Source organism: Catharus ustulatus, chromosome 4, assembly GCF_009819885.2.
Source record: "Catharus ustulatus isolate bCatUst1 chromosome 4, bCatUst1.pri.v2, whole genome shotgun sequence".
Lineage (NCBI taxonomy): Eukaryota > Metazoa > Chordata > Aves > Passeriformes > Turdidae > Catharus > Catharus ustulatus.
In genome coordinates this window covers 42,561,293-42,575,474 of record NC_046224.1, presented here as the reverse complement: position 1 = coordinate 42,575,474, position 14,182 = coordinate 42,561,293, and the positions used below count along the sequence as shown (strand labels likewise).

The 14,182-nt window shown below is 37.1% G+C and overlaps 1 protein-coding gene across 2 annotated transcripts in view; it reads right to left on the bottom strand.

Annotated features, from left to right (window-relative positions):
• Window positions 1-2,402: 2,402 nt before the first annotated feature.
• KITLG (KIT ligand) overlaps window positions 2,403-14,182 on the bottom strand; it is a 53,121-nt gene continuing 41,341 nt past the window's right edge. The window contains exons 6-10 of one of the 2 annotated variants that reach the window (XM_033058807.1): window positions 13,475-13,570; window positions 6,862-6,971; window positions 6,277-6,353; window positions 4,730-4,813; window positions 2,403-3,565 (exon numbers count right to left, since the gene is read on the bottom strand). In XM_033058807.1, coding sequence (XP_032914698.1) covers window positions 4,774-4,813; window positions 6,277-6,353; window positions 6,862-6,971; window positions 13,475-13,570 — 323 coding nt within the window. In that variant the 3' untranslated portion in view covers window positions 2,403-3,565; window positions 4,730-4,773. The remainder of the gene's footprint in view (window positions 3,566-4,729; window positions 4,814-6,276; window positions 6,354-6,861; window positions 6,972-13,474; window positions 13,571-14,182) is intronic. The other variant, XM_033058808.1, reaches the window with a different exon arrangement.

Below are 14,182 nucleotides of genomic sequence, written 5' to 3'. Positions count from 1 at the left end.
GGTTGTACACATACTCCATAGTAAAGCACATAGTAAAGCTTGCTTATAAAATGACCTCGTGATGAAATCAGTACCATTAATTCATTCAAGTAAACACACATCTAAAGTAGAACAGTTACGCAGTATAAGACTATCCTGCTTTTTTATTCTCACAAGGTCACAAGTAATTGCATGCGAAGTTGAACTATTTCAAAGGAAACCTAAAAATGTTACGTTTCTCACCAAACCACAGATATCCAAAAGCCAAATTTGGTGGACTTTTATATATATTAAAAAAGAAAAAAAAGACATCCCTTTTTTCCCCAATTTTATTTTAAGAGGGAGGGTGTTGATTTTCCAACTGTGTTAATGCATGGGCTCTGTCCACCCAAAAAAGAAGACTGAAAACTGATCACTCTTTAGAAGTTAAACTTCCTTAGAAGTTAAAAAGTAATTAAAGGTGTATTTCTGCCACTCCATCTTCAACTGAAGAGTACCTTATTCTTTTCCATTGATTTCAAAGATGTCTCACAAGTCAGTAGTCTTTCATAATCTCACTACGTCCAAAGGAAAGATCTCCTCAACAGGCACAGAAAGTTTCCAGTAAATTCACGAACCCACTTCAAAGTGCCATGCCATCTAGTGTATCCACGAATGTCCAGAAGTCTCCTTCTGCTTTGCAGAAGAACTGAGAACACCCAATCAGATCTTGTGTTCAGATCTCTCAAAATGACGGCAAAGAATGGGAAAACCATGTGGTCCAACAACAGTTCAGCTACTCCAGGTGTGATATGACTTTCATGCACATTGAAAGAACAATGTTTGTGATGTGAAGGTCAAAAGTTTATACATGAGTTTTCTTTCTGTTCTCTTATAATTTAAAATTTACCTTGCTCCACAGAAGAGATTAAAGTGTCTAACATTATTTGAGAGCGACTTACTTTAAGATGTTGCTCTTGGAAAGTGAACAGTTTGTCACAGTCAAGTTTTGTTTTCTAGTATGTTTCAATTCATAACTGACATTTCCTATAGTATTGAAGATTAAGAAGCCTAAAATACAGTGCTTTTGAATATCAAAGAGTAATTTGGGGCACACCAATGTGACCCAATTATGTGTTGAGTATTTGATTTTTTGGAAAGAATGCATTTAGAAAAATTAACTTTTTTTAGCAACAAAGAACATTAATAAATACAAGATTTTTGTTCTACTGAATCTAAGAAAAAACCCCAAACCCTCAAATGCATAAGCTAGTCTCAACAGCATATTGTATTAAGTATTTAAGGTTTTTGTACAATGTGTAAGGATAATTCCATTTTCATTTATTGTGGATACTTTTCCATTCAGTCAAAACCAATACACAGTTATTCTCTGCATTACCAATAAGGTGCAAATTTCCATCAGTTAGGTCGTGCTGACGTTTCTTTTTGGGTAACTCTTAAATAAGTTTGAAACTCAAAAGTTGGAGGGCCTTGTGAGTAAAGAACTACACAGAGTCAAAGGAGACTCAGCTTTAGATGGGGAATTCCATTGTTTGAGGAATTCACTTGCTTCTGAGAAGTGATGAGCAACTCTGGTTATTAATTGGTGAGTACTCCAGCATCTCCAGAATAAACATGAAGGCCGAATTCTGACATTAAGCTTATTTGGATCTAGTCTAAGAGAAGTTCCTCAGGTGATGGAAACCCTGAAGTTCTGTTATCCTTAATGGATGCTAATTTATACCAGCTGGGTAGGACTTGAGGACCCTTTTCTGACAAACAGAAAGTGCAAAAAGGGCCTGAGTATAAATAAAAATTCCACATGATCAAATCCTTCCAGCAGTGAATTCAGGAGAAATTTCAACATTGATTGCAGTAGGGTCAAAATTCCATGCAGTGTGGCTACATGCCACATCATCAAGTATGGTAAGATTCTGAGATTTTTTTTTTTTTGTAAGTATGAAAGACAGTTTTACCAAAAATACACACACACACACACACACACACACACACACACACACACACACACACACACACACACACACACACACACGCATACGTGCACACAAATACAGGTATATTTATTATATGTATGACATACTCTTTTTATACATCGTTCTCAGAAAGTTGAGCAGAAGATTAAAACTTCCACAAGAACTCTTAAAAAATTTAGTAACTACAGATTTTAAGGAGAACTCCAAATTTATGCTAAACTTAAAAAAGGTTGTTTGGATTTTCTTTTGTTCTTTTTTTTTTAAAGTTTACAAGTTACTTAAACTAAAACTCTTGCTGACCTGGTCAATATCACGACAGAAGACATTTTGTCACTTCATGTCAGCCTTTACCCTTTACTCTTCTGAATTACACCACCTAATACAGGTAAATAATTCATACTCATTATCTGGGAAGAGACAAGATGAAAAGATGCACAACTACACTTGTAACTTTTACCATGGTATTTTTAGGATTTACTTGAAAATGCATATCTGTACATCAGTCCTGTTCATATGGATTCTGTAACAGTAATAGATGAAGAAGACAGGTGGGAAACAAAGCCTTTCTCTTTTGTTTCAAAAGAATTAACTTTCAAGAGTGGAGAATGCCAGGATATTAAAGCTTACTAATCACTTAAAACACAATGCAAACATTAATTACAGCTGATGTAAGTAAAAGCTAAATACACTCTCAGGATCTTTCAGATTTGCTATGCTATACATTTAAAGACAAGGTATCAATGGCATGCATCTTCAGAATTTAAAATGCATTTCATGGGTTTGTCTTTATTGTGATGTTTGAATGCAATTCAGACTCTTTACTTTGCCTTAGCATGACTGCAAATTTCACCAGTGTTCACATACCCAGCAGTTACTCTTAATTCTTCGAAGCTCCATGAGGTACATTGACCTCCCGTTTACTTTGTCTTCATCCAGTATTTGCTTCTCCTGAACAGAGACCACCAACGCTGATGAATTCTTGAGGCTTTCTGGGGTGGGCAACCAGCCACCTGGCACCCGATAGAGACCACATGTTGCTGTCCACACAGCCTTTGACAGGCATAAACACAGCTCCTTATAAGTCTAAGTCTAGAACACGAGCTCATGGCATGACTTTGCTTTCAAGTTTTATATACAGTGTTGAAGAGTATGTAATCTGTATCCATTTCTGCATTTTCTGTCAGTTCAGAGACCTTCATCTGAAGACATCAATTTAAGGTAGAGGACACAGAATTTAAATTAAGGATGCAAAGGTATTTATGACTTGCAATGATTACACACAGTTGGAGGCATTTGAAAGTTGCTTTTTTGTTCAGGCCATACTTTGTTTGCCAGAGTCAGCTGAAAGTATTAATGCAATAAAAAACCCTCAAATGTCACACAAGGTAGATATTCATGTACGATACAGTCCTGCTAAGTGCACACTCTTCTTGTCATTGTTCAATTCAGTGTTGATTTCACAGTAACAAACATAAATTGTCCTCATTTCTGTATCATGTCTATGGAGTCATGGGCAGCAACAACAGATGCAGACTCAGTCTGTCACTCCAGAAGGAATACGAATGTGCTTAAAGCTGCTTCATTTATGAAGCGAACGTGGAACTGTTACCTGCCTGAAGAGAAAAACAGAAATTCTCATTTTGCTGATTGGTTTTTCTTTCTATATTTAACTAAACAGTAGACCTTCTCACAGACGTACAACATAGACATTTTTTTCTTAAAATTTTGGAAATAAATTTAATGACACTTGCATACAGATTTCTTAGAAAGAAAAAAGTTGTAAGATATACTTTCCTGATGCAAGAACACACTTGCCTGCAAAAGTTCATTGATGTAATGAGGTAATGGAACAACTCTCATGGTTTTACAGAAACTGTTATGTTTGGGCATTTTGGTACTGGTAATCTCTAGTAGCAAACTTCCCTTTCAAGTCATCCGGACAAACCAAACTGAGTTTACATCTTTGGAAAAATGGAACAACTTCTCCAATGCAGTGACTATCCTTCTCCATGAACTTATGGTAGAACAAAGTATCTAAGGAGAATGAAAAACTTCTCAAGTTGTAGCTAACTCAATCATATAGAACACCTGAGAGTAGCTGCTACAGGACGAACTGCAAAGCTGAGATTGTTATACTCTTACACTGCTCTTTGCACTCATGATAGAAAATGAACAGTTCAACATTTTCTGAATTTTCCAGACACTTACATAGATGCCATGGGTTAAATATAGCACAGTTTCTGTGGTAAGAAGCCTCTTGCCAGAGAAGTGCTGTTCAGCAGAGCACAGCTGGGACTGAGAAACCTCGCTCACCTTTGCTGTTCACTCTTACATACTAAAACAAGACTGATATGTCTGATAAGGCTACAGTGACTACAGAAATTTTTGCTGACTAAGCTACGATTATATAAAAGCTCAGCTCTGCTTGGCCTCTTCTCCTACACTCACCTGCTGATTTTACCAGATGGTGGTTTTTTGTTCACCTTGCTTTGAAACAGCTGTAGTGTAACAGCTGAAGGCTTCTCTGCATCAGCTCTAACACCAAAAAGAAGAAGCAGTAGCTGTCCTTTATTCTGGAATTCTTGTAAATTTCATTTTGAAGCATTAAAATTAATGATACAGGATTAATTAAATTAGCTGCTAAAGATCTTATACACAAATTAATCCTACTAATAGCAAGATTTCTTTTTTTCCTGAAAATGGACTGAAATATCCCTATATTGTAGCAGCTGAAGGTAGTGAAGTCTATGGTAAAACTCTCACCATAATCAACTTACCAGTACACGAAACAGTAACAGTGTTGAGGGAGAAAAAGCAACAGCTACACTTGTAGATGTTCCTTTTCTTTTTGCTGCAACATACTGGAAAAAAAAGGTCCTTTATTACTACAGTAATAGTCATTCAGGGAAATAGAATGGAAGGGTTTTTAAATTAGTTAAAACTTTAAAAAGGGAACATAAAGAATCATAATTTATATTTGATATTAGTTCTTCCTATTTATAGATGAATATTCCTAATTTCTCAGGGAGGAGAAATTTGTAATAGTCATCTATGCCATATATGCCAAAACACATGCCATATATTTAAAAAGACATTTAGTAGAGAATGCAATCTGTTTCAAGTTCCTGGAAAGGCCCTCTCCTGCATTTAACTGTTCCATCTTTTCTTCATATAAAAAATGTTTGGTATTTTCTTTGAAGTCAAAAAGAAGATGTATGTTCCATTTCACATGTTTTAACACCTACAAAAATGACATGTAGAATGAGCTATTTGTAGCAACTAATATGCTTGGTGAAAGGAGTACACAATCTTCCATTCCATATACTGTATATGAAGAAATTTTTTTTTAAGAATTTATTACTTGAGCAAGTTTAAACACTGACCATTTCAGCTCATGTGACCAAATTGCTACATCAGAACCTTGCCTATTTGTCCCTTCACCAATGGGCAGCACCAGGCATTTCACACAGTCTAAGAACACTACAGGACATGTCCTTCTGCCACCTGCATCATATTTTCCCCTAAATAATTCATAGTTAAAATCTGACCAAACATCATGAAATATGAAGTTAAGAAATACTCTCAAAATGCTTTAGCATGGACTATTCCTACTTAAAATGTCCCTAAGTCCTTTCCTGGATTTCACAGAATTCCTTGCCCAAGTCATGTCTAAGGAACTTCAAAGCCTTGAACTGTTGTTTCTAAGGCATGTTTGATTGGCTGGGAACTTTTTGTTTTTAAAAACAGATAAAGCAGTGTATAAGTAGGAAGAGAGACGCGAATCATTTCAGGATGACCTTAGGAAGTTATTAGCATTTGAATGAGTTCTGATTAACTTTCCATAAATATTAAAAAAACAAAACAAAACAAAACAAAAACCCAGAAAGCATATTACCCTGGATAAAAACATGAAAATGCATAAAAGATGTTATTGTAAAAGGTATTTCAAAGGGTTTAGGAGCACAACCAAAAGGACACTGCTCTCTATTTATTTCCATAACTTTGACCTAGCTTTACACCCCACAGCAAATAACAACATTTACTTTATTTTGTTGCTTTCCCTCTAGGTTTCAGCAATCCTTTTTCACAGTGGGAATAAAGGCAGACAAAATAATGTCCCCATAATAAAATGCTGTATGCAGAACTGTCGTCCATATCAATTTCTGTGTTTAAACCAGAAAGTTTTTTCTAAGCACATATTTTACCTCTGCAGCAAGACCTTGTGTTTGGGGTTTTTTTTGTGCTTGTCACAGAGGTAAACAGGAAGTTGTCCTCAGAGATAAAACTACATCAGTAAATACAAATTTTAAGCGAAACAATATACCTTATCTCATTTTCCTCTTGATAGTCATGACACTGTGTGGTTTCATCACTTTCTGGTCTGGATTTGGGATGTGTTTTCTAGGAAGAAAATGCACTAATATGAATACTCTAAAGCTATAAATATTCTAAATATTCTTTAGTAACTAAACAATTGTATGTTTCAATTTTCGTCAGATGTTCAATATCAAAGTCATCTTGCAAAATGTAGGCCAATTCCTGTCCTCTAATATACATCTACTACTGACATAAATTTTACTATTGAAGTTTTTGTATTGTAGACACGGGCATAGGGGCCAAAAGCAAATAAATTCCTTTCTCAATATACAATAGGAGAAATGGGCAATTGGGTGAATCCTACAATTTTGTTTCCAATTAGAGAGCGATCATACTGATAAGACAGGATTTGCACTTTGATGCTGGAATTCAAGAATTTGACACACAGATTTACATCTGCAAGTCACAGTTAAGTGAAGATCAAAAGAGGTATATCTTGCTTTCAAATACAGAATGGTTCTCTTATTCCCACCTCCCCACAGCTAAGAAATGTAGTGTCACTAAGTAAACAATTTTATGTAGTATCTCTTACCTTCCAGTATATGGCTCCCAAAATAAAGCCAATAAGGAGAGACAGCAATGATGTCAGTGCTATGCTGATCCCTTGCAGGCTGGAGCTGCTAATGAAGCCAAGTGCTTCTTCTGTAATTAAAGATACTCTCATTAGTGAAGACAGATTTATAGCAGAAAACTGTCTTCAGGGCAACACTATTACAAGAGCACTTTCATGCACCACCTACATAACAGCCTCTTAAATAGCAGAACAGATACTTCAAAGTGCATTGTACATGAGATGCACTTAATACAAAATCTTACAGGAAATTTTTGACCACAAAGATGCTCCACCCACTTCTGAAACAACAGTGTTGAAACTACCAAGACCAATTCTCTTTTTGCCTATTGTAGAGAATTATCTCTTCCCCACATTACCAAGTTTCAGGTTTCTTAATTTTTGAAGGTCTTACTTTGAAACACAAAGCAATTTTTTGGAAAAGAATAGATGTCAATTCATGCATTGGCATTAGTTCCATCAGACAGCTCCCACTGACTGCAGGCACTTTGCCTTGACATTAATCAATGACCAACATGAGAGCTCTCAAGGGAAGTTAATTTAACAGAATAAGTCTGATCACTTCTAGATCTTCCTGGAAAGGTACTACTGATTTCTGCAAGATCAAACCCTTGTACCTGGCAGTTTAACTGTGTATTATTTGGTTATAACCACTTCCTGATCGCTTTTAACATTTTGTACAGAAGACCACCAATCCTATTATTTTATGCACGCAAACAATTCTATTCCCCTCAGTGGGAGCTCCACGCATACTGAGACAAAAATTTGGCCCTTCAGTTATTTCATCAAGAGCAGGATGTGGAAAGTCCAACAGAGTCACCTGGGGACCCTCCTTCTGAAATGCAAAGTGACACTCAGGGGACTGATATTTTAGACATTGTCCACCCAGGTTTAGTTCATTTAAAATTCGGTATCTGCAGCTCAAATGGTGGGTGTGTTGACAGATTACAGGAAAAGAAACAAACTGTAAGCTCTGGAAAAGTGTAAGTGATTGGATACATAGAAATGAAAATGAGCTGACAACACTCAAAATTTGTGTGACTCATGCAAACAGCAAATGTTTAAGCACACACACTATGATATATTGGGTCAAACAACATGTGTTTAGTACATTATTAAACAGCCTCCAAGAAAATACTTTAGTTTAGAAAGGAGTGTTCTTATAATTAACTAGTAGTTCATTTTTAATTCTCAGATTTTCTTGTTGACATTTTCCAAGTTTTAGACAAATATTCTTTTTATCTCTGAAATTCAGCTGTATTTTCTAGGCTCAATGTAGATAGAAATAAAAAGACAACATAAAGTGTGTATCTTATATATTCATTTACTACATATATCTCTGTGTCTTATATACTGTTTACAAAGTCTAGGTTCTGACTGTAGGGGCTTGAGTTTCACTTATATCTGATAGATTCGGCACACTAAATGGAAACATCAGTCAAGCAGAACTGATGCTAGCTTACAGTGAAAGAAATCTGTCTACAGAAGGGAAAGAGAACAGGCAAAGTTCTACAGAAGGGAACATCAGCTGAAAAAGAGAGGCTATTGATTAGTCTGCCTCTGTCTGCTCAGACATTAAGGCCAAGAGCAGACATTAACTGGGGAGACAGAACCTTTCTAACTTTCTGTCCCAGATTAGGCATAGAGGATGTTTGCTTGCAGAACTCATCTTCAAGAAAACTGGGCAAACTCAAGTGGGTGGAGCCAGCCTGAACAACTCCAAAAATGCTCTCCTGTTGTTTATCTGAATTGTATTCTCAGAAGAAAATTCTGATATTGTTCTTGTGCTCTAGGCATGTAAAAAGCAATCCTCATTTGCCTAATGCCCTCCTTCTCAGTGAGAGATTGCTGAGTTTTACAACTAAATTATGTAAAACATATGAGGATGGCCATGTTTTCTGGATTCCACCCCACAAACTTCAGAAAAAAATTAAAAAGTGAAACAAAAATCAAAGGAAAGACTCTTCAGGTCATGTAGAGCATAATGTGTATGAAAGCATATTATAACCTCAAAAACCCCCTCCCTACCCACAGTGCTGGGCAGCGTGTCATGGCAAGCATGCTGGTTTTTCTCTATGAACTACTAGAGAAATGTTCTGCATGCAGGGTAATCAGTGATAATTTTGTACCTTGTTTTTTAACAGTATTTTTCACAAACAATGAAATTTAAGACAACAAAAGAGACCCCTTTACAATGAGGTATCTAAAACTGGAAAAATCTAATTTCTGAAGTTATCTCCAATGCAGATGATTTCTCCATAATCTATGGAAAACTGAAAAGAATTTACAATTAACTTTCCATGTAGCGACATGCAATACAGGGATTGGGCCTAAATACAGTCCCATTGTAACACTCTTCTTAGCCTACCTTTTAAAAATGACAACAGATTTTTTTTCCACAACCTGACAGTGTAGGAATTAATTTGAAAGTTAAGTAACCCATAACTATCTTAAAAAGCAAGCAACAACAGATTATTTAATTTCACTTTCAAGTTCAGAAAAAGTTCTCCTAAAAGATCTGGGGAGAATGAAATGAATCATTGCAGGTTTCTTCATGTGCCTTTTATTTATATTAAAATTTAAAACAGAACAGGCTGAAGAATTTTCAGTCTGGAGAACCTCCCAGAGACTTGTGTCTTAATGAAGAAAAGGGAGAGAAGGAAAGAAAGCTGGCTACCACAGGGATCTGAAACACTGGAGCTCTGCACAGAAAGATTCTGATTCCCATCAGTTCTAAAGGCAGAGCAGAAGGAACAGCAGGAGCTAGGTGTGCCAATAACTTTATGAACTCTTTGGGCAATGCCAGAGGAACTGTTGGCTCTGTCCAGCAGCATGAAAAAGGGGAGTGGATGCAGGCCAGCATCTCTCAGAGCTCTCATTCTGCATCTTGTGGAAGATTCCCTAAGGAAGTGAGCCCATTTGATGCTGATTTACATATAGTCTTCATGGACATTGGGATGCTAAGCCGTAAACAAAATGTATTTACATTAAAAGCCACTCAGCTACACAATGAAGCTATTGAGCTGCTTCTTACCTTGAGCCATGTGTGACTATGATTGAAAGCACTGGTTTCATTTTTTTTTGCCATATATATCTCAAAGGAATTTTCAGTTTACCTCTGCTCAGTTCCAACACAATTACCACAAGATCTTATCTGGAAAAATGCACAGCAGCTCTCACCTGTTCATTAGGGTTTTCCATTAACTATTAAGTTGGAACAAAGGAACAAAGGCACAGAAGGCAGCACCAATTGCATTAAGCCATGGGTGAACATTTTCAAATTGTTGTGCAATTACTGAATTAAATTATACTATTTTTTGCTTAATTTAAAATGAAGACCTTCTTCCTAAAAACAGTTACAGAGATCTCTGTGTTTACATGTTCTTTGAGCTACTCAGTACTAAATAATAGGGCTAAATTATTGTGAGGAAATTACAGACAAAAATGAAAGGAGGCAACACTGAACTCTTGATGAAATTATAAAGAACGTTATGGCATGCAACTGAGGGAGGAATTTTAGTCACAGCTACTAAGTTCAAGCTTTGATCAGAGCAATCTGAAATTCATCTGATGGGTTAAAACACTGAAAGAAGAGATTAGGACTCAAGGCTTCTTATCCTGATACTTCTCCTTTGCATAGAAACCATTTCATCTACGTTCTCTAGACCATGTGTGCTGTAATCATCCAGAGAAACATGAGCAAGAGTGGAACATTAACAGCTAACTGGAACTTCAATGGACTACAGTCAGGCAACAAAGAGGACAAAACAAACCATTCTAAATAAATTTGGGATGTGGCCGTGCTCTTTTGCGAATTTTATGGGGGAAAAGATGAAGTGGGAACATGGTACAAATCTACATTCGATACTGAAAGAATGAAAAAAGTACTATTACCATTCAAAAAACAATTAGAATAGCATAATTGTTCTATTTTTCATTTAGCTGGGCTAAGATTTTTGTGTCTATTTAGTTAAGATTCTACTCTATTATTGTAGTTTAGTTTTCTAGTTGTGTAAGAACAATGGAGTCATGAAATATGACACAACAAAAGCAGTAAAAATAAAAATCTATAACTTAGCTAATTTATATAAAATTTCTTTGATAAATATTTCACAAATTATTTTACTGAATGATGCACTTCAGGTTTGTCTAAGTTAAATTTAGAATTGGGACAATTCAAGTCATCTGACACCACAGACTTTATTAATAGATTCAAAACATCTTAATCTGGAGGTGTTCTTTTGCAAACACTGAAAGGTTCTAAATGCACTAGAAACTATTAAACTGAAAAATAACTTAAAACTGTTTAAAATTAAACAGTTAATTTTAAAAAATTGCTGTAGTTTGTGTCTGAAGATGCTTTTTTTCAGGCTTGCCCTCTTTTCAATGTTTTCCTTTTTGAGATTTGAATCTAGTGGTGCTTTTCTGAAAACAGTACTGATGCCAGGGGAATGCTATGCTGGGGAGTTTTCACAGGGGAAGTGCTAAGGCTTATTCACTGTTATTCCTTTCCAAGAAGGTAAGGATTAACTAAAACCAGAATTTCCTCAGCAAGAAAATCAATACAAAACTAAGACTGGCACTAAAGGCCATTTCAGGGAATAAAACAGTGATGTCAAATAACGATTCCACAGCACCCTCCCTACAATAAAACCTCGAAATGAGTAACTACAGTGTAACCAGTCAGTATCCAAATTAATGTAATTTAATCTGATTATGAGTTCAAACTGTCTCCAGACCCAGCCAGACATGCAGTCCTCATGTCATTTCTACATAAGGCTGTTAACTGATATCCAATTTTCCAATAAATTGCTTAAGAGAATGATAATCAGTTAAAACACACCTGTACAGCATATGGTAGCCAAGCAATTTACTGCATTACTTTAATTAGGCTTTTTTTCCTACTTGATTATCAGTTCCAATTAAAAAACAAGATTAATAATGCTGCTTCTCCACTCTCCTCCACAGTTCAGACACAGGTGCCACACTCCACTGCACTGCCCAGCATCCCTCCTGTTACTCTGCTGGGTTGAACTCTTTTCCTCTGAACTGTTCCTGTAATCTGTCTTTCGGCTTCTTGATCCATTCCCATTGCTTCAGGCTGTGGCTGAATATTTTTCCTCTAGCAATGACAGCAAAAATTATCACATGTTCAGACCTGAGAGAGAGACAGGTATGCATTCTTTAACCCCTTCCTAGTGCCTCAGAGCTGGCCCTGGGCTCATCAGGTTATTTGCAGACAGCTCTGTGGCCTCCTGGCAAGGAATCTACAGTAGTGAGTCTTCTCTTTTCCAAAGACTCAGGCTGGCAGCCAGGAGTGGAGGGGGTTTTTAATTCCTTCTACTCTGACGCTTCTGGGCTATGATGACTTAAGACCTACTCTTAATTAGAAAGCAATCAAGAAGGGCTTCAAATCTGATAGCAGCTGTGAGCCAACTACAAGGTAGCACGCACAGTGCTAAAAGCCCAGAGGATAACTAGATTACACGTTCCAAAGAGAAGGAGCATGAGAAAAAATTCAGGCCTTAGTAGCTCCTGTGTCACCATCAGGAGCTACCATTGTGCCCACTAGACTACATCAGGCTGCCCCTCTGCACGTTTCCTTAAGCACAGGGAGTACCAGTCACATACTTCATCATCACACATTCAGGCAACATAGATGTTTGTGAAGTGAAAAGGGGAAATTGTAAAGACAGCTAGATACACATTGTCATCTTGATGTGTCTGGGAAACAGGAACAAGGAAACAACAAGGGTAAACTTTGATCACCATTTCAGGAACCCCTAAGGAAAATCCCCTCTTGTTCACGAGGGAAGCTTTAGACAGTGCTCACCTCGTTGTACATGATGTCACTAAAAGCCCCTGAAACTTCACTGTTTCCTTCCACCTCAGATTCCTATACCCTTTGTGACCTCATGATAGGTAATGCTGAGGCTCTTACAGCAACCATTCTGGACTCTTATCAGGGAGCTGCCATGTAACACGGTGAGCAAGACAGATAAGAGAGATGGACATGAGCCTGCCAGAGAGAAGATTACAGCCTGCCAGAAAGGTAGTGACTTTGTCATTGACCCCAAGCAAAAGCATGCTGGCTGCAACTACACCAAACAAACATGGGGACTGTCCTCAGGGCTGGTGTAAAGCTTGGGATTGACAGTACTCTCAAAATGCAATGTACAGGTATCCTTTTTGTTCACGTGAGTACCCTTGTCTGATTTAGGATAGCTATTCTGTTGATTTGGAGCAATTTCCTTTTCTGGGAGTTAAAATGAGGTGTCTGGCCAAATTTGCTGAGGCCATATGACTAGTGAGACCTCATGACAGCCAAAACGAAGAGGCCTGCCCTCTCCAAATTGTAGAGAGCTGTCACATAATTGTAACTCGATAGCATCTCTACATTTTGATTAGATAAGTTCATTGCATTTCAGTATGACAGCTGAGAAACACATGGTACACCATCAGGAACATGTAACTTCCCATTAATTTGCACAATTAATGACATTCTTTTCCTCTGAGCTCTCACAACCAGCTACCAGAACAAAATGGAGACATATATTCAATCACTCGTACTTACTGTTACTGCTAGAGCTACTGCCAATGCTGTCATTCCTAAGAGAGCTGGCAGCAACAGGAGGAAACAAAAATGTTTTTGTGACAGCGACTCTGGAATCTAAATAGAAAATGAATGTGTCAGAAATATGAAACTTAAAATGCAGTTCCCTCTATATAAGACAATGTGCTACTGGGCTACTCTGATGTGGCTATAGGGCTGTTTTAAAAGCTGCCTGTAGGACTGTTCATAAAGTGGATTAAGCCAAAAAAGGCAGTTTTATTAAGAGACAGAAGTGTCTACATGCTCAGCTGCTGCTGAATAGCTAATCTGGAAAAGCAGTTGCTGCTTACAAGTTCTTAGGTTATGGCACTGATCTGCTTCTAGTTACTACTAATGTAACTGTACAACTGGACACATTGCCCTAATTAAAAAGCTAATATCTGTCACTAGAGAGAGCAAAAGAAAAGGTGATACAAACCCTCCATTTACTGGAAGGATAAGAGCTGCAGGAGCTTGACCTCAGCTTGTTAAAATTTTTAAGTGATGTAAACATTGCCCTGTTCAGGAAAAGTGGGATGAAATTGAAGGTGACTCGAGGCTGCTGCAATTTACAGCCTGTCCTAGCTTCCTCTGCTTTCAGTTGGGCAATCTTAGGCTCTTTTACCACCTTGTAAAACTTAATAGAGCATTAAGAGAAGACATGAAGAACAATGTAAAAAAGACAATTCA